Genomic DNA, 25880 nt, shown 5'->3' on the forward strand with positions numbered 1-25880 from the left:
AGGAGAACACTTCTCCTAAATACATCATGTTGTGCACATAAAGCTCACAATGGGGACATCGTGCTGAGAAAAACGTCTCTCCCAGTACCTTTGCAAGAACTTTGTTTTTTTTTTAATATCAGAAATGGAAACAAGTATCGTGCAATGAGACGAGCACACACGTTTTCTGACGTGGGGGGTTGCAGAGGAGAAGTTAGTCAATAGTACAGGTGATGAAATGTGTCAGCATGGCTGGTGTGTGGCCCGACTGTAAATGAGATGATCAGCATTCAGTGCTCATGCCCCTCCCCGTCACACTGTCTGCTTTTACATGTTTGTAGAGCTGACTGCAGCCGCACCGTGGGCAGCCAGGGCGCTCTAATGCCAGCATGAGTGCCAGCCTACAAAGACCAGCCTCAAAGCAGACAGTGGAGAAATTAAACACTCTGTCATTTCTCCTGCCCGATCATTTTCCAATCCCTCAAATCCAATCAGCGGAGCGACACACGAGGATGAGAGAGGTCCCTGCTTTCATATGGTTAAATAGGCCTCAGTCATGCGTTCGATGCCTCTTATCTCGGTCAAAATCCCTGCTTATCAAATTAAATGTTCACTAGATGTCAACACTGAAGTCATTCACCTGCTGCTGTTCATTTCTCATGTTTCTTCAAATACCTCAGATGACATGTTTTTCTTAAATTTTCAGGACTCATTCGTGTTTTGTCGTGTTCGGATGATTTACGCACTGATGCAGTGAATGAGCTGAATGAGCGCAGGTTTGATTGTTTGAGCTGTATTGGTGCACTTCAGTGTGGATAGATGGGGCGGAACGAAGGTGAGTCGTGTTCATCACATTGATGACACTCGATCAAGTGTTTCACACGTAGGTGCCAGCTACAGTTCTGAATACTGAATCAGTCTGCGAGGTTAAATCAGAATTACATCCATCATCATGCAGTTTGTGATGTAGTCATGAAATACCAACAAAATCAGATTTACTGTCATCTCAAATATAGGCACATTTGGGATATTTGCAATTTTACCTAGAAAACTCGTTGCAATAAAATTATGTTAACGCAATTTTATTATTCTCTATCCAATAGATTTCAAATGGAATTGGGATTTAAACTTCACTACAGTTATACAATAGTATTTTCTAGAGTACTAATGCCACTTAATGGGGGGATTATGACTATAATGGCATTTTCCTAATTAAATTATTACTATATCCTTGCCCTGAGTTTCTTATTGTGTGAAGATTTCATCCTCGTAAATTATGATTTTTCTCATTAAAACATGAGGGTATTCTCATACTCTTGAGGTTTTATTGAGTTAAATTAAAAAAGTTTTCTTCAATATGGCCATAATAATTTGTTGTAAGGTTCACATGCTATTCATGAAACATTAAAATAGATGTATCATCCACAATATCTAATAATTAATACGTTTGACAGAACCTTTATGATTGAAAATACAGCTTTAATTTCTGCTCAAGTCCCGACGTTATTGAATATTTCTCTAAAGGATCAAATGTTTCTGACTTAATACACAGCAATCATCTTTTAAGTTGGTTAAACTACATTCCTGTGCATTTTAATTAAGAATTTAACCTTAAAAAAACCTTCACATTATCAGGACTGTGTGGGTGTGGTTTAATCAGAGCTGTTCAGTGGTGCACAACGTGCTCAGATCCTTTAGTTAAGCAAAAGCACCAGAACAACAACTGTGGGGTTTGTAGTAATGGAGCCAGATTATAGCAGTGAAGAAATGTCATTAAATGTACTTACTTTTAGTGTTTCATAGCAGGGTGGGGGGAGATGGAAACCCAAAGAACAATCATCCAAACTCAGAGGGCAAATAACCGGAATGTGTAATAAACTGAAAGGTAAAGAAACTCCAGGGAACAACGACACGGAGCCACCGAGCTGAACAGGAAACAAATATACAAACCGACAAAGACGACTGAGGAGCTCTGCAGACACTTAATGCCCAATGATGGGGAAGATAATTAAACAAAGGTAGAACACATGAGGGCTGGGCACACAATCACACAGGAGGGAAACCAGACAAAGACAGGAAGTAAAGAAACAGATCAACACATAAGGAAAAAAAACTTCAGAGAAGAACAGGAACTGACAAATCCAAACTGAACTATAAATCCAAAGATCCAAACCCTCAAACTCAAGGAAATAACAAGTCCAACAAAATGAAATGAAAATTCAAAGCCCGTGAAATTACAAAAACAAGGACCGACAGTCAAATGATGTCCAGCATTGGAGCAAATCCTGACAGACATATATAAAGGCTAATGCTGTTATGGGTTAATGTTCTGTATTACCACTGTAGAGATAAGGAAGCATTGTAATTAACTAATATGAAAAAAAATTATATTGATAACAAGCCAAAACATATTGGGAACCACTGGTTGAATCTCACCAAAGTGTAAACGTAGTGGATTAGAAATTTAACGTAACCTACGTGATTAGATATATATGTAATGGTATTGGTGTGTCTTGGCCAAAAGGGGGTAGAACAGAGCCATCATTAATGTTATTTAGCAAAACTTTGATTTAATAACCAGTAAAATGTCAGCCTGTTGTTACACTGCTGCTTTTTCTCAGCCAAAGAATCTGAATAACGCTATAATCAGATATACAGTGTTTTGAATGTACTGCTAATTCGATTTCTATTTTAAAATGGCAGTCGCTTAAAGGCCACTTGTTTTTGGACAATTCTTTAAATAAACTGTGTGATAAGCTCCTCTGTGACAGAAGCCATGAGCACCGCATGAGCAGTACAAGAGCTGTATGGCTACTAATGAAACACTTCTTCTAGGGTTGTAAATGTGTTATACAGTAGAGTGTGTGTGTGTGTGTGTGTGCGTGCGTGTGTGTGTGTGTGTGTGTGTGTGAGTGTCGTGAGCACTAACCAAGTTTAAATGATGTGTAAATGAAGGGAAGAATAAAATGTTGCATGTTGGATCATTGTGTTATTAAAATCATTGACTTTGCATTAATTCATTGCCTTTGCATCAACAACGATGTGCAGATAGGAAACTCACATTTTAAGGGTGCTTGTGAATAAATAATTTGTAGAGGTCAGGATCTATTTCCCACCTTTGCTTTACCTGTCATCCCTTTCTGCTTCTTGCATATCTGAGAACAGAAAAATAAACTTAAACTGCTCCAAAAAATAAAAAAATAAAACAAGAGCATTATTTCAAAATCCAGGCTTTTTTATTTCTGAGATTTCAAAAATATTTGCTTCACCTAAAAGGCTTTCTACCAATTTTGAAGATTGAGAAGTAAAAACTCTCCGATTGTGGTGTAAATAATATAATGAATAAAAACAAACATGCATTCTCACGCGTACTTATACTGCCATTCCCATAAAACTATGGTAAAGGAGCATTTTAATAAATATCTACTGCCACTCCATGAAAGTGCGTCTCTCTGTGAAGCTGATTTATCTGTATTCATTTCTTTATTCCTATGATTTTAACTGTTGCTATAGAATGGCTTTGCCTGATGGAAACTACCAGTATTACCAACACCTCAGTGATAATAAGTGGAAGAGAGCTTTCTTGGTGTAAGAATTTCTATGTACATGTTAAAAGTCTTGTGATGAAATGAAAAAGGCCTTTTGGCCTGTAATATTTAATCTGCCATTTTTCTTGTTTGACCTGATAAAAAAAAAGAGTGAATTCTGCTTAAGATATCAGAAATAAAAGCATTGAATGGTCATGACATCCTGATGTGTGTTGCTTTTATTTTCTCAGTCAAGTTATTATCTGTAAAAAGACCGTTCCATTACAAAAAGAAGCAAATGCTCACATGCTGGACTAGATTCTGTTGACGGATAGTCAAGATAGATCTATCTGTTCTATCCGCTTATCTGGGAGGGGGAGGAAGGAATCTATCCCAGCATTCATTGGGAAAAACACAGGGGATGACATCAGTCTATCAGTACATCTGTAAATATTACACTAGGGTTATTTACAGCATATTCTATCGCTCCTTACTTATACAGTGTATATATATACGTATATATTTTTTTTTTTTTAACCAAATCTTCAAGGCGTATATATAGATTGAATTGGTCAGAATATTAATGCTGTATTGATCTTTGTTTTATTTGTTTAAAATATTTTGGTATATGGTTATTCTAATTAAAGAGCTCAGATCTGATTTCTAGGTGTCATGATCTATGGTGTTACAATGTAACAATGTTACAATGTAACACCATAGACAAGAATAATTAAAATAACTATAAACCAACATATTTAACACAACGTATGGTCAGTCAGAAATAGCCTTCTCTAGTGCATATTCATCTGATTATTATAACTTATTCTTGTGCTAGGAAGGTTAGATGGTAAATGGGGCTTTTATACAGATGATAATCTCTTGACATTTTCACTTATTTCAATTCATGTAAACGATAATAATCAGTAAACACAAATTTACTATGGACAAGTTGAAGGGATCTGATGCACTCAAGAAGGTGGTTGGTTAAAAAACCTTAGAAGCCTCATGTCCTCTGAATCATCATATGATCATTGTAAGCAGTCACATGATCAATGCAGACAGTCACATGACGGATCATATGCAAATAAATCAATACATGCACATCATCTTACATCTCATGATTACTAAGATACCTAATACATACTGATAAAAATAACGTTTTAAAACGGATCAGATTCCTTAATCACAATTACGTAAAAGGTGAGAAATCAAGTTCCCCTTGTAAACCAGGGTATTGTGTTGCTCCCTGTATACAACCAGATTGATTTCCTCTGCACCAGCTTTTTGCTTCTATGTCTGATATCTTTACCCGCACTAGTATTACCATGGTACGCATCTTTGTGATGACATTCAAGACATTCCCCCCAACGATTTCTTGAGAGAAACTAACGCCAGACTTTTACTGTCTATTAGCAAAACTTTTCATGTCACACATATTGTTCTTTTGCCCTGAAAAGCTATGGAATGTAGCAAACTAAATGTTATCGTTATGAGATCATTGATTTGGGCTTAAACAAGTGCCACAATAGTGCCAGAGAATAACATGAACACCCTGTCACCATTAAACCAAAGTGGTTCAGTGCTCATCATGAAGACAATTTGGTGTTTTGTGAGACACAGTTAACATTACAGCTCGGTATCTCCTGACACACAGAGCCGTCTGTTCCCCCCTCAGGTTGTACAGTATGGATGGCTGGCTCAGCATTTCAGTAAACGGCTGCAGAAAATCATTTCCAGATGGTACGCAGACTATTATCTGCGATGTTTAACCGCAGGATGTGTGTAATGACTTGATTTAAAGAAAATAAAGCAGCAGCATTGCTCGAAGACAGTGCTCCACTTGCTGAGCTTCTATTGTCAGCACAAGATCTGGGGCCTGATACCAAACACTGGTACACAAAAGGAAAATGTGATTTAAAACATTTAGTGCCAACGTCGTCTTAAACAGTGATTCTGGACTGCATTATTCGGATATGAAGGGATAAGAATTATGCTTTTTTAGTCTTCAATAAAATTACCCCCAAAAATGAAAGAGGTATAAAGACAATCACTAGATCAGATCTACTTATTTTTGGTTGACGATAAAGTTAGTACAACTCTGTTCTGCAAACAAATTTTTAATAGATAATAAAAAGCAACAGTAGGTTTGTTTTTGATTCTACTAAAGTTCACTGCATTCGATGAATCTGGCTTGGTCGAACATCTCCTCTGCCAGAGGTCAGATCAGAGAATATTAAAGCAGGACTCTGGAATCAATAATGAAGTGTATGGATTCTTATGCAGGTCGTCTACTTACCCACAATGCATGGCTGCAGTGAGGTCAGGACATGAAAGTGCTTGAATCAGAAAAGTTGCAGACAACTCCACATATTGGCGTTTGTGAGATTGTGAACGTATACTTTAGAGAACACTGACATCTAGTGGAGGTAAGATAGAGCTGCTACTTTTCGTGTCTCACCTGGTTAATCTGGTTCAATTGGTTCAACTGTTTCTTATTTAAACAGTTAGATTTTTGAGATGGTCTAAGAAAATCAGATCTCATTCAAATCTTTCGTAAGTTTTCACCACTTGATGTTGCCCTCAATAATCAATAATTAATCATGATAATAATTAATTGTGCTATTGGTGCTGTGTGTTTTATATATTGCGAGATACAGTTTTAGAATTCAAGTAAATCCAAAAAGGTTCCCAATTTTTGTTTTATAAATATGAATAGGAAAAGTTCAGGTCATTATTATTTGTTATTTATAGAGTGACAAGCTTTAAATTGAACTTAAAATGATTTCCCCAAACAAGTGACAAGGAAAAGCACAGCAGTTAATATTGAAAGCTTTTCCTCGGATATAAAATACTTAGTTTTGTCGGTTTTGAGACGGTTTTGAAGATTTAGATGATAGTGTGTGGCATAGTCATATAAAGAACGCAGACATTGACTAAAGATGCTCAGTTGGGGAGCGATGCCACTTAAATGGACAGTAAATAACAAACTGTGGGAACAACAAACAGCATGAAGGTCAAGAGAATGAAAGCCTTCTCTTTGTTCTTACATCTGACTCGGTCTGACAGTGACATTTCCCTCAAAGGGATTCAAATGGTGACCTTTCCATGTGGCCCTCGATGCCACGTCTCCGGTCTGACAGGTCAGATGAATCTCGTCTGTTGTTGGAAGAAACCACGAGAAACTTAAAAGAGGCACTGAATCAATTAGCCAAAACTGTGTGTGTGTCTGTGTTTTTGTTGTTTGTGTTGTTTGTTTATTTTTTTTTAAACTTCATTGACAATTTTAATTAATTGCCAGTTGCTGAACACAACAGTCACAGCGTTGTTTATTACTCAACTAAATGACTAATGTACTGCACATTTCCCGCTGAATAAAAATCCAAAGCACTCAAAGCATTGACATTTTTGAATGTGTGTGGACGCTTTCACTTTCCTCTGCTGGAGCTAGAAAGAGCTGCTGCCGCCATCCTCAGCACAAAGAAATCTTTGTATGACGTTTGTTTGCTATTTAGGTGGAGTGTGACCATCACAACAACAGAATTCATTGACAGGCTTCTTATCCCTTCTCTGCTTTGATGTGTGGTTTGGTGTTATATGTATGTTAATGCTGTCCCTGTACCAATTTGGCACAAAGTAATAATGATACAATATAATATGACAGTGGTAAGTGTATTCATACAGCACTTTCAAACAAAACAAGCTTGTACAAAAAGTGAAAAAAGACAGTAGAAATACATATAGAGTAGTAGTAGAAAAAAAGAGAGCCAAAATAGAGTAGAGTAGATAAAAGAGAGTAGATACAGACTAAAGTAGTAGTGGAAAAATTGAAAGTACAATCAGACAGCTTGTACACCAAACACTACACTGATACATGGATGTATAATATTGTTATATATTATATGATAAGATGTCAAATTAAATTAAATTAAACGTGGTTAACAAGATAGAAATGGGATATGCTGTTGCCACAGGGAAAATATTCTCCATCAGGGCAAATAAAGGACAAGAAAAAAAACTGCAAGCCATGCAACTGGCCAAGGATATAAGGTACTTTGACATTGTGTTATTTGTCATCTTTATTTCAGATTATTAAACATATCCCTCTTTTTTCCTCCTCCCTGTCCTTCCTCTCCGTCCTCTGCCTGACGCTACCTGGGTTAGCAGCATCCCTCTTACTTGACCTTGAGCAGCGATGACACTCGGCCATCGTTAGTCTATTTGATTCTTATATCACACCCGTCAAACATTTTTACCCTCACAAATTCTTCCACGATCGTTATGTCTCATGCAGACAGTTGCAGTTTTATGCCATTGTGGAATATTTCCTTATCCAAACTGCAAATGCCTGGTCTGAAAATGAACTTATCTGTGTCGAATCTATTTTAACACATTTGATTTATCTCATCTGATGTTTACATTTGTGTGTAAAAGCTTGTTGTCATTAAAATAATCCAGAAAATCTCACATGCTTTTATTGCTGTTCCCTTGGTAACAAGCAAACCCTTGCCCTCTTAGCCTACTGGCATTCGTGTGGATCGTACCACTTTGCGTCTGTCGGATGGGGGGTGGGAGTTAGGAGATACCATTATAAAACCTTGTTTTTTAGTCCCTGGGAGGTTCATCTCTATTTCATTAATCTAATAGTGAAGTCATGATCAATAAATCTTAGTATAATTGTGGTGTTTCTGATTATTGACAGTCTTACGGGGCTCGGTTGACCCGGGTTCACCCCCTCGTCGCATCCGACTGATGGAGGTACAGTAAGCTGTCAGAAGCTTGTTGCTTAAATCTGTGCAGTGACACAAAGTCCGCAGGAAACAACCAGCGTTAAATCTGTGAACGAGTGGAAACTAAAGTGCGGTTGAGTTCGTCTCTCCCGGGGACACTGGACATCTCGCTGTCCGCAGCTCCAGTCCGGTGCCGCCGCGTCGTCTCAGCCCGAGCTGCTGCTGCTGCTGCGTGATCACCGTCTCCTCCGGGATGATGAGGTAAGCAGGTGCACTCCTCGGCTAACAGTCGTGCTAAAACGAGCTAATAACCCTTACCATTCGCGTATCGTCAAATGTTAGCCCGTGACAGCTGCGTGCGTCCGGCCGCGCTAGCTAGCTGCGTGGTCGTGGGTTAGCCTAGCTGAGGTAGCCCGGCGATGAGAAGGCGAAATAAGGGACTGGAAACCTGAGCGACCGCACCAGCTATCATCAAGCTAAAGTGCCAGGTACACACACTGTCGTAGTTCATTAGCATTGGTGCAGCAAGTATCCATGATGCACCTACTTAGAACAGCTCGTGCTGCTCTGGGGAAATGCTCCATTACAAGTAAAAGTGCTGTGTCAAAAGTAAAAGTACTCCAAGCTAATAAAAGTATCCTGGGACTTGTGCATTTTAATGTCATTATTTTATTATTACTTTTCCATTAAAGCAGCATTTTACTGTTGCAATGGATTCAGGTGGGGATTTATACCCAGCTAGTTTATGTGTAATTACAACTAATGGTTATGCACGGGATGGATTATCTTCTAGATTCATTATCTGGTTCGTGAAAAGTTATTTAAAGCTGTCATCAAGGCATTTGTAATTTATATTTATTGTTTTTATTTAGTTAATATTGTCTTACAGAAGATTCAAATCTTTCTGTTTTTGTATGTACTGTTGGGTATTGTTATCTGAGTAGAACTATAAAGTGGAATTGAAAGAAAATACTCAAGTAAAGTGAAAGTACCTGATTTGTACTAAATAATTAAAGTACTAAATTAGTTTATCTTTACAAATGTTCCTGTATTTGTATATACTTTTGGGTATATGTATCGGTAATCAAGCTTTATAGTTAGTCTTTATCTGGTTTTAATGCAAAAGTAAAGTGACTAGATAAATGTCATGGAGTAAAGATAAAGAAAATACTCGAGTAAAGTAAAAGTATCTTAATTTTGTACTAAATAATCAAAGTGCTAAATTAGTTGTTTATCAAAAACATATAGAGTACAACAATAATGTTTTGTGGATATTGTATCTATTACCTGACATGCACAATTAAAATTTTTCCTTTCCACATCTCCTATCGTCCTTTAAAAGACTTCAGCATGTGCATGAGTCAATATTATGAAATAAACTGCTTTTAACTGTATTTCAAATACTATTCAATCTTTTCCACCTCAAGCAACATAAACTAAGCTGTGCAACAGGAGGCTATTATCTGAGCTGAATTTAGAAAACTGTATTACATGTTACTACAACAAATTTCTCCATTATACTATCCATTTCTGTTCACTGACACCAGCCATGACTTTCTCCAAGCAGTGCATTCACTGAGCACAACAGCCTCTGGTTTTCTATTGGCCAGTTTCTGACAGGGAGGGCCTTCCAGGAGGCCGGCACCCAGGCAGGAAGGGGGGGTGGCTGGAAAGGTTTCAGCCACAGTTGGACAGACTGTTTTTCACTGTTGTGAAGAGAAGATCTTTGCTAACTGAATCCTCAGGACAGATAGGAGGATACAGGCTGTTCTTGCTGTCAACGTCTTCCCAAACGAGCTTCCTTAAAGTTGTAGCTCTGTCGTAGATCCTCGGTGTGGAACAAAACTTCTTTAGTGCTGCATTTCGTGGGAGAGGTAGGTTTTCCTGCTCCGTTTCCTTGCTAGTGCCTAAAGGAATTTGCTGCAGTAATGCCACGGGATAGCATGCAGCAAGGCTCTGAGGCTGCTACAGTAGGCGATCTGGGTCAACAAAAGCGGAGTTTATTCTAAATCTGTGCCTTTTGGCTTCTTGTACATTCGTAGGCTTTGCTTATTGCTCTCATTTGGGACACATTTCAATTCACACACAGACACACACACAGGTTTATCCAGCTTATGGGTTTACTACCTTTTCTGCCTGCTCAGCAACTTCCTGTGTGTTTTCCCACTTAGTATACATGTCTGAGTATCCTGTCCTGTGGTAAACTCCCAGCACTGTGTGTTTAAACTTGGCTGTGCTTCACACAACCTTCATGTGTGTATTATGGTAGCACTCTACCACCAAGTCTGTTGCTGTTTGCAAACTGAGGGTCACAGTGTATTTGATAAATGATAGTAGTGAGAGGAAGTACATAATTAATAGAATAAAATATTAAGATTGAATATAGTTTTGCCTTGCAGTCTATTTTAGTGAATACTGAGCAGCCAATGTTGTTAGCATAACCCACATCTATGTGTTCTATGGATTTGAGCTGTGGAAATGTTAATTTCCTCTTATAGATTTAATTGATTACCATGACACCCCCCAGCCACACCTCCCCGACCAGCAGCACAGTTGCTTTGTTTGTATCAGGCATTTTTAATAGAAGCAAGGCTTGGGAAAAAAACAAATATTTTTATTTTGAATCAGAATAAATAAATCTAGGAATACACAACAATTACTTCCTTTTAATCAGCATGAAATATTGGCTGACCTTAGCTAGCTTTGGCTAACGCACTACCAACGAAAATCCCTTCTTCCTTGGCTCTTAAAAAAACAGTATGATACTTGCTCGTGGCAGTAAAGCACAACTCTTATTTTGAAAGTAGCGAAAAAGAAGGGATTTCCAGGAAAATAAATTTCTTTAATGAGATGTTAGATGTTTTGTTGCAACTTAAAGCCAGTGAGTTGGTAAATAGCTGATTTTATAAAGGCATATTTAAATTATACTTTTCATTTTGGTACAATCTTTGTAATATACATGTTTTTTGTCTTTCAGATCACCAATAGAAAGTGCCTTTGAGAAGATATCCCCAACTTGAAGTTGATCTGTGTAGATTGGGCTGTGTCTATGCTGTTTTTAAGACCAGACTCAAGCACCAGCACAGGATTTCTCAGCTGCAAGCACTTCAACACCACTTTGCATATTTTGAGAACCTGATATTTAGCTAAAATAGAGCCGTAATTGTGAATTATGACCTGAGAATGACTAAAGGATCGAGTCTACATTAAATTTCACTCACTTGACTGATATTTATGGGCAATATACACTTGGAGTTGACGTAAACAAAAATAAAACACAACTACAATTATTTCCCATTGATGGGTGGTTTCTTAGCTATCTCATCTTTCTGTTCCAGCTGATGGAGGACTCACCAGGTTGTCTTAAAACAGGACTTTGTTCATACGGTCAACCTACAGCTTTCAGTGCATGAGGCGCACAACAACAAGATTGACTTTTAAAATTTAATGCACTAGAAAATCTTTGGACATGGCGTTGAACCTCTCTTCAGTAAGAGACACAAAATGGCTAACTCTGGAGGTGTGCCGGCAGTTTCAGCGGGGCAACTGTACTCGTAGGGATGACGAATGCAAATTTGCTCACCCGCCGAAGAGCTGCCAAGTTGAAAATGGTCGAATTATCGCCTGCTTTGACTCGCTGAAGGTAAGAAATATTGCACATGTGATTATCTATGACACATTAATGATCCTTTACTGAATGTATGAAAATGTTGCCCATATAAATATGAGTAGGGAACTTTACAAACCCTGTAAAATGAAGAACGTAATTTGACATGATAGGAACGGTTCTGTGACCCAAATTGCCCCTGAAGTGTGTGTGTGAGAGAGATAATGGAATGACTTCAGACATTGCTTTTCTACATGCTACTTGATGTGAAGAAAAAGGCAGACACTACACCCAGACAATTTACAGCACACACAAACCAGTGATTTAAAGAAGATGGCACTGAATTATGTCACTTCAGATGTATTACTCAGGACCAATTCAAGTTTTATGGAGATACTTGAGAAACCAGTGAGCAATCTGTTTGCACGGACAGGCACATTTTTAACTAGCTGGTAAAAGTAGATCCGGCTTTCAGCTGGATTTCAGCCAGTTTATTAGCCTGTTTGCTCAGTCGTCCTGTGTGAGGCCAGGGTTGACTTAATCCACTCTCACACATTCACCATCACAACACAATGCAGCTTTGCCCCCAGGATTGTTGTCATGTTGAGTCATTGTCTTGTCTCCTCACTGTGGGCAGTTAAAACACAGCTTGTCTGTGCCCCAGTGGTCAAGAGCCTGGAAGTATCAACACGAAGAGCATCCGTAATGTTATTACATTATGGATGAAAATGTTATCGAGAAACAACATTTATTATTCATCTTGCATGTTGTTCAGTAGATTATTGGGAAGAACCAATAAGTTTAAGGCTAAAGTGTTAGTACAAACTGGTGTATGAAAATATACATTACGTGCTGTATCTTGTGCAGTCACCAGATTCCGACCTAATTTAGCACCGATACCAAATCCCATGAAAGAATATCTTTCAGAACGGTGTTTATGCCTAAAGTAGAATCCAGAGAATCTATTTCAGGGTGCACTCGAGCTGGTAGCATGTGATAATTGTCACCTGTCTGCAGGTCCTTACAGAAATGAACTAGACCTGGAGCTCACAAACCTCTACCAAAAGCTAACACTCTGACTCTCCATGTTAAAGAAAGAGAAACAGTGTTTCACTACAGACATTTTTACTTCTGACATCGACAGTATTTGAATCCATAGTGGTACCATGCTTTGGTCATAAATGAAGCTCATACTGTACATTAGAAGGTTCCATTTATCAATCAGTAATCATGTTGAATTTTGTATAACTAATTAACTGAATCATTTTTTGCTGACTGCTATTAATTATCTTATTGTTTAGTCCATAAAATGCAAGAAAGCAGTGAAAACTGTGTGTCACAGTTTCCTAAAGGCCTAGGCTATTACTAAATAGCCTGTTCTGTTTAACCATTGGACCAAAACAGTTAAATTATTAAATGTTTGGCCACATATAACAAAAATAGCAGCAGATTTGCGTACGACTAGCCAATTTAACTCTTAAAGTCACTTTCATGATAAATCGATTAACAAAATAGTTTTGGATTATTTGATGTTGACTGACTAATCAATTAAACAACTACCTAGAATCACACACTGCGAGTGGAAAGAATAGGTCAGCAACCGAATGTGCAGCTGTTGTGTCCCAGGTCTTCTTTACAAAGAGTTTTTTGTCAAATCAACTTTTATCCTGTTAGCTTCAAACTCAGCATTATTCTTTAAAAGACAAATGGAGCTCTCTGACCTAATTGTGCATTCTAAACAATTGTTGTTTTCCTCTTACTTCGCTGTTTTGGCTTCTCCATTGATGACATTAGCTTTAGAGTTAACTTTATTATACCAAAGTATGTGCACATGCTGTTGTAACAAGTATCTCATGACTTAAGAAAAAAAATCCGCTGAGAAGGCACACGTGAAGTATGTTGACAGCTCTTCTTCTTTTTTTTAAGTGGAGCTGTTTCCTCTGCTTTCTTTTAAAGGGGTTACATTCTGGACATGTTGCCCTTTTAGCTCCACTTCACAAAACTAACTTTATTAAATACTGAGAAAACACAGTCTCCATACCATGTGACATATGAAGCCATTGCCAGTATGAACAATAGAAAAGGTTTCTGTTGACAGTGTATTTCTCATAAAGAGTAATGAGATGTTGATAACAGTCAAAGCCACATTGGCTGAAGATAATTAACGTGAATCTCTTGGGACAAATGCAAATGAGATCGAATGAAATGAGTTGACTTAAAGGATTGGAATATGTAGGCTGAAGGAAATTGACCACTCGTTAGGTTTATAGTGTAGGTATAAACATTTTAAAGTCTAAAAAGTGATCGAAAGAGTTAGGTTTAATCATCAGATTATTGAAATATCAAACAAACCAACAATGGATTCTCACAACTGACAACCTCAGGGATGTCATATATAGCCAGTCATTAACTTTTCGCATTACAGCCACAGTGCAGTCAAAAAAGCACAGGGAATCAATAAGTGACTGGGCCTCATCTCAGTCATGCTCTTTAAAGACCTAAACATTTGCTGCCAATATTTAAAACCATATAGTATATAACTACACTAAAATAACACCCTAAACATAATTTAACCCGAGTTACCTGTACTCTAATTTGCCATTAACATTATATTTTTCAGTCCTAAGTATTTTTTAATTTGTGCAGATATTGCTGGGGCACTTCAATATGTGGTCATATGCAATAATAATTATTCATAATATTAAAAGACTAAACGATTTCACCTATGGCAAAACAAATGCATTTGACAGTTTAGAAAAGCACCAAAAATCAAGCAATGAAGTCAGAGATACTCTCTGCAGACCTCTGCAATAAAAGTGTGGTTAGACACAGGTCAGGGTGAGGGTATAAAACCATCCCTTCGTCTTTGAGGAGCTCAGTGACCCCAATAATCAAATTAGTAGAAGTTTGGAACCGCCATGACATGACATGCAGAACTCAAAAGCACCGTCTGAAAACATTTGGCACTGTTTATGTGCTGGCTAATACCATCTCTGAAAGGAAACATTGTGGGGGTAGCATTATGCGGTGGGGGGCTTCTTGGTGGCAGGGACAGGTAAACTGAGGGCAAGATTAATGAAGCCAAATAGAAACTAGAAGGGCTGGGAGAGCACATATCTGCATATCTCACCATTAAAGTGAAAAACACATTCCCAAATCTGCCTTTTTATCGAGATTTGCTCCAAATTGAATGGGTTCTCTCTTCAGTCATGCACAAACCCCTCCACAATATTTCACAGAAGATCGCCTAGTAGTATTTGTGTAATCCTGCTTAATATAAACAAACATACAAATACTGACTAACCATAACAGGTCCATGTAGGAAACCTGCTCCAAAGTGCACACAACCTCCGATCTGTGCAATGGTTCACATTTTAGCACCAAAAATCGTGACGCTTACAGCCAAGACAGAGCTGGAGTGGCTTGGGGACAAATCTCCGACTGTCCTTGAACAACAGTGCCAAAGGCTTAATCCCCACAGAACATCTGAGGAGGGACCTGATTATGGCAGCTCAGAGACTCTTCGCTTCCAATCTGACAGAGCTTGAGACGATCTGCCAGAAAGAATGAGAGATAAACTGCTCAAATCCAGGTGTGCAAAGCTTGTAGAGACTTACCAAGAAGACTTAAAGCTGTCAGTGCAGCCAAAGAGTATCGATTTAATGGTCTTCTGTTAATTAAAGATTCCGGTTCTTGATTTCCATTAAATAGCTAAAACATTTTTGGAAATGTCCCTTTGCTTTGGCAATAAGGCGTATGAAAAGTAGAAAATGTCATTTATTTATTAAGTAAATTTATAAGAGATAGCATGTAAAAAAGCTGAAAAGAAATCCACTGGAGGTGTTTTTGGACAGGTCACACTATAGGCAAAGTTGTGTTCATGCTTGATGCAGCTTTTTTTAGCCGCAGCATTCAGTGCTGTGCGGAAGGATTTTACTCTAGCGCTATTGCATCATGTAGATAAGCAAAAAGATGACTCCACTGACACTGTATATGTGTGCGAGGAATCTGAGTGGGAGTGGAGTGCAGGGAAAAAAAAGACTATGATGATTAATACTGCAGGAGAAATTTCACCTTGAAGCTCTACTCCGTGTTCCTGGTGCTGGAGTAACCTTAAGCTCCCAACAGTTCTGTTGTCACATAAAAAAAATCCTTTTGAACCATGTAGCAAGACACTTTCCATATGACTCGGTGACTTTTTGGGTTAAGTTTATGAAAAGTTTTTTTCCCTCTGTTTCAAGGAGTCACTGTAACATTATGTCCGTCTCGTTCTTGAGTCTTCCTAATGTTTTTGTATTTGCTCTGAATCCAGGGCCGATGCTCAAGAGAGAACTGCAAGTACCTTCATCCACCTTCGCACTTAAAAACCCAATTAGAGATAAATGGGCGCAACAATTTAATCCAGCAGAAGACTGCAGCAGCTGTACTCGCCCAACAGATGCAGCTTGTGATGCCTGGACCTAGTCTGCAGCCCATGGTAAGGTCCTAATGCACCAATTTTACCAGGAATATGCAAATGTTATAAACATGGGTAAAACCCCTAAAAAAGGGCAATTGACTCCTTTCCCATTGCTAGTAGAGGAGTTTTCCTTTTAGTTTTTTATCACATCTGTGGCATCTGGCAGGATATGAAGAAAAAATAGCTCGTTCCAAAGATGTAAAAAACAATAAGTACACAGTAGTGGCTTTATAAGCCTTAACGCCCCGAAGGTCAATGCACATCTCACTTGTAATATATTAAATCTTCCCTAAAAGCCTGTTTTCTTTTCCTGTTACACAGGGACTTGGCACAAATACCGGTCTTGGTTATGGTTCATACATGACACCAATGAGCCATGGAATGAGTCTGATTCCCTCAGACATCCTCCAAAACACCTCAGTTCTTCTTCCCGGGAGTCAACCTATGACAGTCCACAGTTCCTCTTCTTCCTCCTCTTCCTCTCCCTCACAGAAGCTGCAGCGTTCAGACAAACTAGAGGTAAAATTAAGCACCATAAGAAGTTCCTAATTAAATATATCGGTACTTATCTGGCCTAATCTTGAGAGTTGAATTCCTCTCGCTGTCTTTATAACTGCTCCTCTCAGGTCTGTCGTGAGTTTCAGCGGGGGAACTGTGCGAGAGGGGAGACAGATTGCCGCTTTGCTCACCCCAGCGACAGTCCCATGATTGACACCACTGACAACACTGTCACTGTTTGCATGGACTATATCAAGAGCCGCTGCTCCCGGGAGAAGTGCAAGTATTTTCACCCGCCTGCACACTTGCAGGCCAAAATCAAGTCCAGTCAACAACAACAAGTCGGTCAGTCAGCCGTCGCAGCCCAGGCCGCAGCTGCAGCAGCCGCGGTAAGACACCGAATTATCCCTCTGAAAAGTCTTTTCATTTGAAAGAAATACTATGACCATTTTTCATAGCAGACATTATCTCTTGCCACGGTGATAACATTAGTATTGTGCCTTTCCTACTGTGATAAATTGTTTTTCTTGAAATGTTAACTACATTTGCTATCAGCAGTTAGATGCATATCTACTACTGTAATAATTTAATACTGAAGAAATCTGAAGACCAGATACATTTTAGGGTATATTTATATATTTCAGTAATAAATGGAAATCTTTATCTCTCTTTCATTGAATATTTAAGAACATACGGCTGTTTACAAACGTTACAAATGTAATTCATAACACATTAATATTAAGGATGGGATTAGTTGAAATTCAGATTAATGATGGGCTTTGTCCCTTTATTAAAAGACCTGTCAATCAAATTGAATCCAGTAGCAGGCTTGCATTGTTTAGTTTTGTAGTGGAGATGACATTTTGATTTACATTTCAATGATAGAGTCTCAACAGACCCATTGAAAGGAGTTCATTGTAGTTAATAGAGAAAAGTATCGAACATTTAGTATACTGTACAACAAAGTATTTATAATAGGTTTGGGATAACTGGACGGTTTCAGTGTTCAGTTTCAATTGCAACACTAACTTTACTTCAGTAAATATCAATTTAGGGCATTGAATGTTTCTAGATTAGCACAAATTCTAAATATATGTTTTGTAAAATGTAGCTATATTATCAGGCTTCGTTATTGAGCTTTTTTGCCAAAGACTAACTACATAATTTTCAACATACACCATCTTTTATGGTTACTTAGGTTATATATTTGTTGCCTGAACAAACAAGTAAAACATGATACTATACATACAAAATCTACCCGAAAATATTAGTTTTTTTTTCCATAGACATAGTGGAAGCATCTGCCAGTCAGATTATTGATCCTTGTGACTAACTCTCATAAAACCAGGTCATTTTTCATTTAAGAACAAATCCAATTATATAACATTATTCCTATAAGGTTTAAAAACCAATTTATGTATTTTGAAATCATGATTGTGTGCATTTTGACCTGATTGTATCTAGAGCCTGACCGATATGGATTTTTATGACAGAGACATTTTTATTGAGGCTTGATATCTCACAGTTTAACCAATTACAAAAAGAAAGAAAACCCAAATTCAACCAAATATATAGAACTTGAATTAAGAAACAGAACATGTTGAACAGATTTCAACATCCAACCGATAAATCAGTCAGGCTTGAATTGCATCATGGTTATGGTAGTGTTTCTATTATAATCTAAAGTCCTGATCAAGTATAGCAAGTTGATCAATATACATTGTAAACAGTGTACAGGACTGTACCATATCATTGTAAGTGTTGGTTGCCATAGCTGCCAATTCTGCTCTACTACTAATTCAGAAATCTTAAGTTAGTGTTTCCTTTAATTGATTATTTTGTTTACTGTGCATGCATATTGTGTTTTATGTGGTATACTACATTCAGATTATTTTGTTTTGTTTTCCCCTTCTCACCTATCCACAATGCTGTCCCCCATGATGCACCTCTGCTTGCTGTTACCTGTATGTTAATACGCTTGAATCCCATTGGCCCACTGCCATCATGTGCTCGCTGCCTGCTATTAAAAGACTCAGTCGACTGCCAAAGCAATGAAGCGACCCCTCGAGGCAACTGTAGACCTGGTATTTTCACCTTTTGCTTTGCATGTAGCTGTTAATTGTACTGTAAAAAAACTTTTAATTTTTGTCACTGTGGCCTCTTCAAGTTTCATGTAGTCTTTGTGTAGACAGTCAACATCAGTATCTTTAAGTGCTTAAGTTGTTAAATCTTGGTGAATACATTATTCCATTCATATTCTGTATTCTACAACTATGCCTTATTATTTTTTCCATCTTGTAATAACAGCCACCTTTATTGTTTATTCATGTAGTTGTATTTGTGAATACTAAATATTAAGGGTGTGTAAAATGTAGCTGAATAGAGAGTGACTGGAATTGTGGGAGGTTTTAGTGTTTGAAGTCTTCTCTTGTCCCTTTACAGGCCTTTCCCCACAGTGTCCTGCAATCCCTACCAAAGAGACAAGCCCTAGAGAAGAGCGGCTGGGTCAGCTCTCTCCTTAGCCCCAGTTTTTTGCACTACCATCAGGCTCTGGCCAATGCGCAGATGCAGCAGCAAACAGCATTTTACGCCCCAGGTAATTGTTACACCAGTCATGGATTCATACAACCTTCCATTTTGAATTACATGTATTTCCATGCTACAGAAGGACACTGCTCATAAAGAGGTGGAACACATCATTATCCAGAGATATTTGTAATTATATAAGTCAGATCATTTTATTTTATTTCACTTCAGGTTGCCTTTTAAAACTGGCAAAGGACAACAGATCAAAATAGCTTATAAAGCTAAATGTACAGTATATATTACACTATTTCATCTGTTGATCAACCGGCACTTTATCTATCAAATAAATAAACCAGAGCCATATCCAAAAATCAGCCTAATGCTATAGAACTTTTTCACAACAGACATTTTGGCTTGTCATAGCATAAAAAGAAGAGGTGTAACTTACATTGAGAAATGGCTCTGACCCAGTAAGATTTAACCGTGCATGCAGCACTCACACCACAAAGTCACTCGTCCATGTGAAATAGTTGAGACCAGATGCTTGGTGATTTTGCGAGTACTTGCAAGGTACTGGTGAACGGCTCTGGCTGAAGGGCCAACTGTTAACACGCTAGCCCAGCTAGTCTGAGAGAATTTCTTTAGTATTTCTCTCTCAGGTTGTTTAATTTTCCTCCTCCACTTTTTCACCACTGTACACCTATGTCATTACTAAACTTTGATTGAAGAGGGTAATAAAAGCTCTCTGAACAAGCAGTCTCCAAATCATTTTTCCACTGTGGAAAAGGTAAATGTCACTGCTGCAACACCGCCAATAAGATCTGATAGCTTACTCTACTTGGACCCTCAGTCTGCTTTAGGTCAGCAGTGTCAAGATAGCTTGCCATTGATCGATTGCACAAATTTGCATGTCAAAGATCACTAAATGTTCCTGAGGATTAATTTCCGCGTTCGTCATGCAAATACTGTCTGTTCGACTTAACCTGCAACTTTCTGAAAACATTATTGTCCTTCACTAAACTAAGATGTTTTTGTATGTGGACTATGTGGCTTTCTATCATATTGATATGTGTTCACTAAAGTAAATCTTCTCTCTCCATTTCATTTCTCACACAGGGTCTGTCTTTTGCATGACTCCACATAACAGCATGGGTAGGTGCCTTCCCTCATTTCAATAAACTATGTCTCACAGTCAATGGGAAACATGCACAGTTATTGTTTGTGAATGATGTTCTTGTTGTTGTATTATAGGAAAAGAAAAAGATTAAATCAGGATTCAACTATCAGGAGCCCACATTTAAAAATTTGACTTTCTCTCTGTAAATATTTCTAATAAATGTTTGCTTGTAAAATGAATCTCAGTTATTCCAAATTTTTAAGCAGTTTGCAAATTTAAGCATTTCAGTGGATTTTGGGGGGGAGGATTTCCACTCACTACAGATTAGGAAAATTGATCAGCATCCCAGAGATTCAATTTAATGATTTTTTTCATACACTATAATGTTTTTCATAATTTAAACCTTTTAAATGTTTATAAAACCCATTTTGATCCAGTCTGGTGGCATAGCAGTACACGCTTTCTTCCGGGATGTATTAGTAGGGACAGATTTCCTAATTGTATCTTTTATCGGCCCTCCTTTTGTGTTCTCCCCTGCTGTCTTGCTTTTTATGTTTGATCGTATGCCATCTGCTGGTCTAACCCAATGATGGCTTGCTGCTAATTTCATTTTATATATGCTTGGCAAGAGAGACTGAAAAACATTGCTATGGTTACCATAATGCTCCACCTCCCTTTTCATTGCTTTCATGGTTCCCTTCCTGAAAAAGTCCCCATGATGTACAGTGCTGCGCCTGCTACTGTCTCTGCAGCAACTACTCCCGCCACAGGTGTCCCCTACGCAGCAACAGCAACAGCCAATCAGGTTTGCTCCTTTTAAAGCTTTCTTTCACAAAACCTTGAGCTCTGAATAAGCGCTTCATCTTTGAATCGAGGGAGCTGCTTCGTCGCCATAGCGCCGCCCTGCTTGCATCGCCTATCATTAAGCTTCATTTACCTGTTGACCTTCAGTAGAACTACTAGGCTGCATCTCACCCTCTCCCCTCACGACAAACAGCTCTTATATAATGGTCTTCCATGTGTTTTTGCACATCTTCTTTACTGCATGTTTTTTGCTTTGTTGGTTATTGGTTTCTTTGTCATTGCTGTGATAAAATTAAGTTAACGGCAAATGCTTACAATACAATTGATGTATGGTCCTGTTACACTAGCAATATCAATTAGTTTTATCCGATTTTTCTTTTTGGACCCTGAGTTTCACAATGAGAAACCTTTTCAGTATTGTGGTGCGACATTATTTAGATTATATGTTTTGGTCTCGGCTGCTCAGATTAAAGTATTTGATGGTTTTGATGGATGAGTTTGTAGCTGAGTCAGATACTTTACATGGAAACCAATATTCCAACTATTGACTTCTTTCTAAATAAGAGGTTATTTAGAAAGAACTTATATTTTTGTTATTGTGCATGTAGTTTCGTAACAACATGTACAAAACTTAATGTTTGAACTATGTCTGACCAATGGTTGGTCCATTTATAAAAATGTATGTTGAGGAGCTGAGCGTAACTCAAGAAGAAAAAAAACGATATAGTCACAATGGTACGAATATTTTTTTTTTTTGAATTAATAATGCAGCCATAAAATAAATAAAGTCAAAAAGGTTTCAATTTAAAGTCAAGTGGTTTAGGAGAAATACCACAAGTTTAAGGTGTTTAGGTTTTAATTTCATGTAATCTTATCATTTTCTATCCATTCTGACAGTAAATTATGATGAAAACTGTATGATCCTTGTCTTGTAACCATGTAGCCATTTGGCCCAGGCCTATGTTTATTGTGTGAAACTGCTAATGTTTGTCTGTTTCCCTTGAAATAGATCATCCTCAAGTAACCACCAGAAACAGGAGTCAGTGCCATGTTGCTGCTGTTAAAGGTTCCAAACAGCCGATCTGTAAATACTCTGTGAACGCCACGCACCACACACAACAAGCTGCATGCTGATAAACATCACTGGTGGAAAACTTGTAGACTCAACTTAAATCTATGGTAATAAATGACGTAAGGATTACTAGGATTATACTCTGCTAGATAAATGTCACAGAAGATTATTGTATGTGCATGCCTTTGCACCTGAATTAACATGCATCCTCAGTAATGTGCAGAACAACCTGGTTCCTATTTCCCAAACCATTTCTGACCTGGTCAGAGGGCGTTCAGCCTCTTAATGAGCTGAAATCCACCGTGTCTCAAATTCTCTTATCACAGCCTCATGAATAAAAATGAGCTTTTCTTGACAAAGTCAAACAGGAAACAGATGGAAACCAGACCAAAATTTATTTCACTCACAATAGAAGTTACACTAAGAGTGTACGAGTTGAGCCTTGCACATCCAATCTGAGATCAGTTCTCAATGTGTCCACAGAACATGTTAATGCCGGGTGTAATGGGGACCTATATTGGAGCTTGTTTAAATTCTATCAACATATATTTCTCTTATTTGAATGTCTCATATAACCTAAGTTTTTTCACATAAATGATTGTTTATCTAGTGCCAGATTTTATTATTCTAAGCTTACTCATAAAAAGCACTTATTTTAACTTTAAACTCAAATGTACAAATTTCATTGGACAGCAGGCTGTGGGGGTAGTAGTCTTTTTCCCTAGTTATCCCCAGAAAGCAGGATCAGTGCTCCACCTCCTGGTGTGCCTTTGCATTGCATATACTGTACATACTATTTGTTGGTAGGAAGTAAAGCAGCAGTAATTCAAACTGTTAATTTCCCCCACCTTTGTTATCCCCCAAAAAAGAAAAACCTTTGTGTTTTATTGGGCAACGTGATGGTCGACTCATTGATGTTCCCGAGTGGTGGTTTTCTCCTCTGGGGCAGGTCTCACAAAGATAGTCTTTGACTCTGTCTTAATTAGGTCAAACTTATAACTTAATATATTCAGTCTGTGTCTTAGTGACATTAAGTGTACAAAGACACGTATAATAGCATAACATGTCAATGCAGCGCAGCAGAGATGAGCTACTATGGCTCCTTAACAGACTCAGAACCTCTGGTAACTTATTACTCGGGTTTAGAAAAGCTTCCATGTGCAAAACCCTTCTTATTACTCCACAACATTATAAGAAAACCTCAACCCTCACCCTAACCCTAACCCCCCTTAGTCCTGACAAAGGTTTCAGTGTAATAAAGCTCATGTGGGCTGGGACCTTGTATGTGCGTGACACAAAATAGAACTCATGGGCCTCATGCTGCAACCCAGTCTAAAAGATCTTTGTGAAACCAGCCCCTGGCTTGAAGACGAGCCTCCACAGCCATTATAGTTAACTCAGTAACGGGGTGTGTGAGTACTGTGTGACTCCTGTGATCCTATAATGTTCGAGTGGTGTGCGAGCAGTTAGTCTTAATACGACAGTCAGCTGTCAGTACTGTATTATTTGAAATTTACAAGTGCCTAATGAATTCTGCATGCAACTACATCGAAGCATATTTAAAAAGGGTTTGTGTGGAAAAACTGTTCAATTAAATCTACTCAACGTAACTCACAGTTAGGAAGAAATATTTAGCGATGCCATGTCAGTGCATTAGTATGTTGTGTGTGCACCTGTTTAGATTTAGTCCTTCAAATCATTTTCACTTTTGTGAAACTCACTTCAATGTGTATGTACTGTATGTACAATGTATACGAATGGATATTCAGCTTACCTTTTATTTAGTTTCACATTTAAGATGATACTGTTGAACTAGTTAAATGCACACAGTAAAATACTTTATGTAGTAAAGTAGAATTTAAGTGAGTAGACATTTTGTCAACGCGTAGTTGCGTATGAGTGGAACCACAATATGCAATTGGCTGTCTTTGTTTAAAACTCAGAGCAAACAGAGGTGGCGTCATCTCTGGTTAAGTGAAAAAACAAAACTGATGTTAAAAATAGTTTTCACTCATATATGTATGTTCTCTTGAACATCTTTTATATAAGTTTTAGTTCCCTCTTTTGCCGTGTGTGAAAATATCAACCTTTATTTGAATGCTGTCCGACGTCTTTTCAAGTTTAAATGTGTGTGTACACGTGTGATTAACTCAGACGATCCACCGAGAGAAACTGCATTTGTTGACACTTTCATTATGTATTTTCATTGTGAAAATGTACACATTATTGGATATGAATATATGGAGTATACTTGCATACAGTATTTTACTAGTTTAACCTTAGCTAAGAACACATTTAAAATGTATTCACTTCTATTTTACGATGAATGTAATTTATTAAAGTGACGTTAGTTCTGCCGCAGGTTCCTCAAAGGGCCATGATCTGTTGTTTTAGCCTTTGAAAAGTCGTCTCTGTTGAGGGATGAGACGTTGGAGCAAAGAGTAGCTTCAGACGTTTCATCCTTTTCACTGCCTTGTCAACTGTGAGGGAAAACAAACCTTTGTACGATCGAGGCAATGGAATAGTTATTATGTATAAGAGTGTATCGTTCGTACCACATTTGACAAACTTGTTCTCTGTTTGTTGACTCCTCACAATAACACATTAGATTGTACTGTCAGTTGTTTGACTTTATTAAGTCATGGTGAAACACTGTAAGTGAGCCAGTGCATAAAGAAATAATCAGAATTTATTTGTTTGACATAGTTTCCTCTGTATGTGTACATCCCCAAAAAATATCCACCGCAGATTGAACTACACTGTTTTAAACTTTTTTCTACATACATACATATATATATATATATATATATATGATTACTTTTAAATTTCGGTTGTCATTAGACAGATTAATTTCCATAATTTATTATATAAAAGGCATATTTCTGAATGTTTGTTTCATGTTTTGGCAAAAAGCTTGAATGTCACTATACGCCTGCATATGGAGGTTGTTATGATATTTTGATCACCTAGTCTAAATTAAATGGACAGTAAGAATGTTTGGTCTCACTGACTGACGGAAACATTTGTCTTAAGCACTTTGTCGACAGTCAGACGACTGAGAAGACATGCTTTTGTGAACTTTGCCTTATCTTAGAACCTATTCCTAAGTTTGCATTTGTTCAGTAATTGTGAGTTCAATATTGTTGAGTAACTAAAACCGATTTGTGAAATTGTCGCTTCGTGTTTTTTTATTTTTTTTATTTAAGGCCACAATGAAAGATTGTAAAACAAACGTTAACACTAGCCTGAAGCTTGATATTATAAGGCTACATTTCTTTAAGGTTATTTTCAAATTTAACAGATTTCTGATGAAGCCAATGCTATTGGATTATGTTCTGGCCTGAATAAAGACCTTCACTCTTTTTTTATGCTTTTTTAAAATTATTGTGAAAATAATTTTACTTGTGCATAATAAAGCATTTCATGTGGATAGTTTGGTTCATGTAAATTCAAAATTGTGTAAAACCTAATATTGCAAACAAATAAATAAATGTCATGTACATTCAATGCTGTCAGTTATGTTCTTTGATTTTTGTGTTGTGTATTTATTTTGAATACATTTAA

At 37.6% G+C, this 25880-nt stretch overlaps 1 protein-coding gene across 5 annotated transcripts; it reads left to right on the forward strand.

Moving 5' to 3' along the window:
- Nucleotides 1-8271: 8271 nt before the first annotated feature.
- LOC128455673 (muscleblind-like protein 2a) lies at nucleotides 8272-25823 on the forward strand. 5 transcript variants are annotated; one of them, XM_053439421.1, is made up of 10 exons: nucleotides 8698-10107; nucleotides 11211-11876; nucleotides 16153-16317; nucleotides 16621-16818; nucleotides 16926-17186; nucleotides 18828-18881; nucleotides 19240-19393; nucleotides 20440-20475; nucleotides 21151-21245; nucleotides 22254-25823. In XM_053439421.1, exons 2-10 carry the CDS (start codon nucleotides 11703-11705, stop codon nucleotides 22266-22268), a joined length of 1152 nt encoding a protein of 383 aa, XP_053295396.1. In that variant the 5' UTR covers nucleotides 8698-10107; nucleotides 11211-11702; the 3' UTR covers nucleotides 22269-25823. The 5 variants fall into 5 exon arrangements, with proteins under 5 accessions (XP_053295395.1, XP_053295396.1, XP_053295398.1 ...); XM_053439420.1 differs by lacking the exons at nucleotides 8698-10107; nucleotides 21151-21245 and adding an exon at nucleotides 8272-8494; XM_053439423.1 differs by lacking the exon at nucleotides 18828-18881 and having other exon boundaries at nucleotides 8702-10107.
- Nucleotides 25824-25880: the final 57 nt, after the last annotated feature.

Source organism: Pleuronectes platessa, chromosome 14, assembly GCF_947347685.1.
Source record: "Pleuronectes platessa chromosome 14, fPlePla1.1, whole genome shotgun sequence".
In the NCBI taxonomy this organism is placed as follows: domain Eukaryota; kingdom Metazoa; phylum Chordata; class Actinopteri; order Pleuronectiformes; family Pleuronectidae; genus Pleuronectes; species Pleuronectes platessa.

Coding starts and splice junctions, on each gene's coding strand:
- LOC128455673 (XM_053439420.1), top strand. CDS start 11,703: ATGGCGTTGAACCTCTCTTCAGTAAGAGACACAAAATGGCTAACTCTG. Junction 11,877..16,152: donor CCTGCTTTGACTCGCTGAAG/GTAAGAAATATT, acceptor CTCTGAATCCAG/GGCCGATGCTCAAGAGAGAA. Junction 18,882..19,239: donor TCGAGGCAACTGTAGACCTG/GTATTTTCACCT, acceptor GTCCCTTTACAG/GCCTTTCCCCACAGTGTCCT.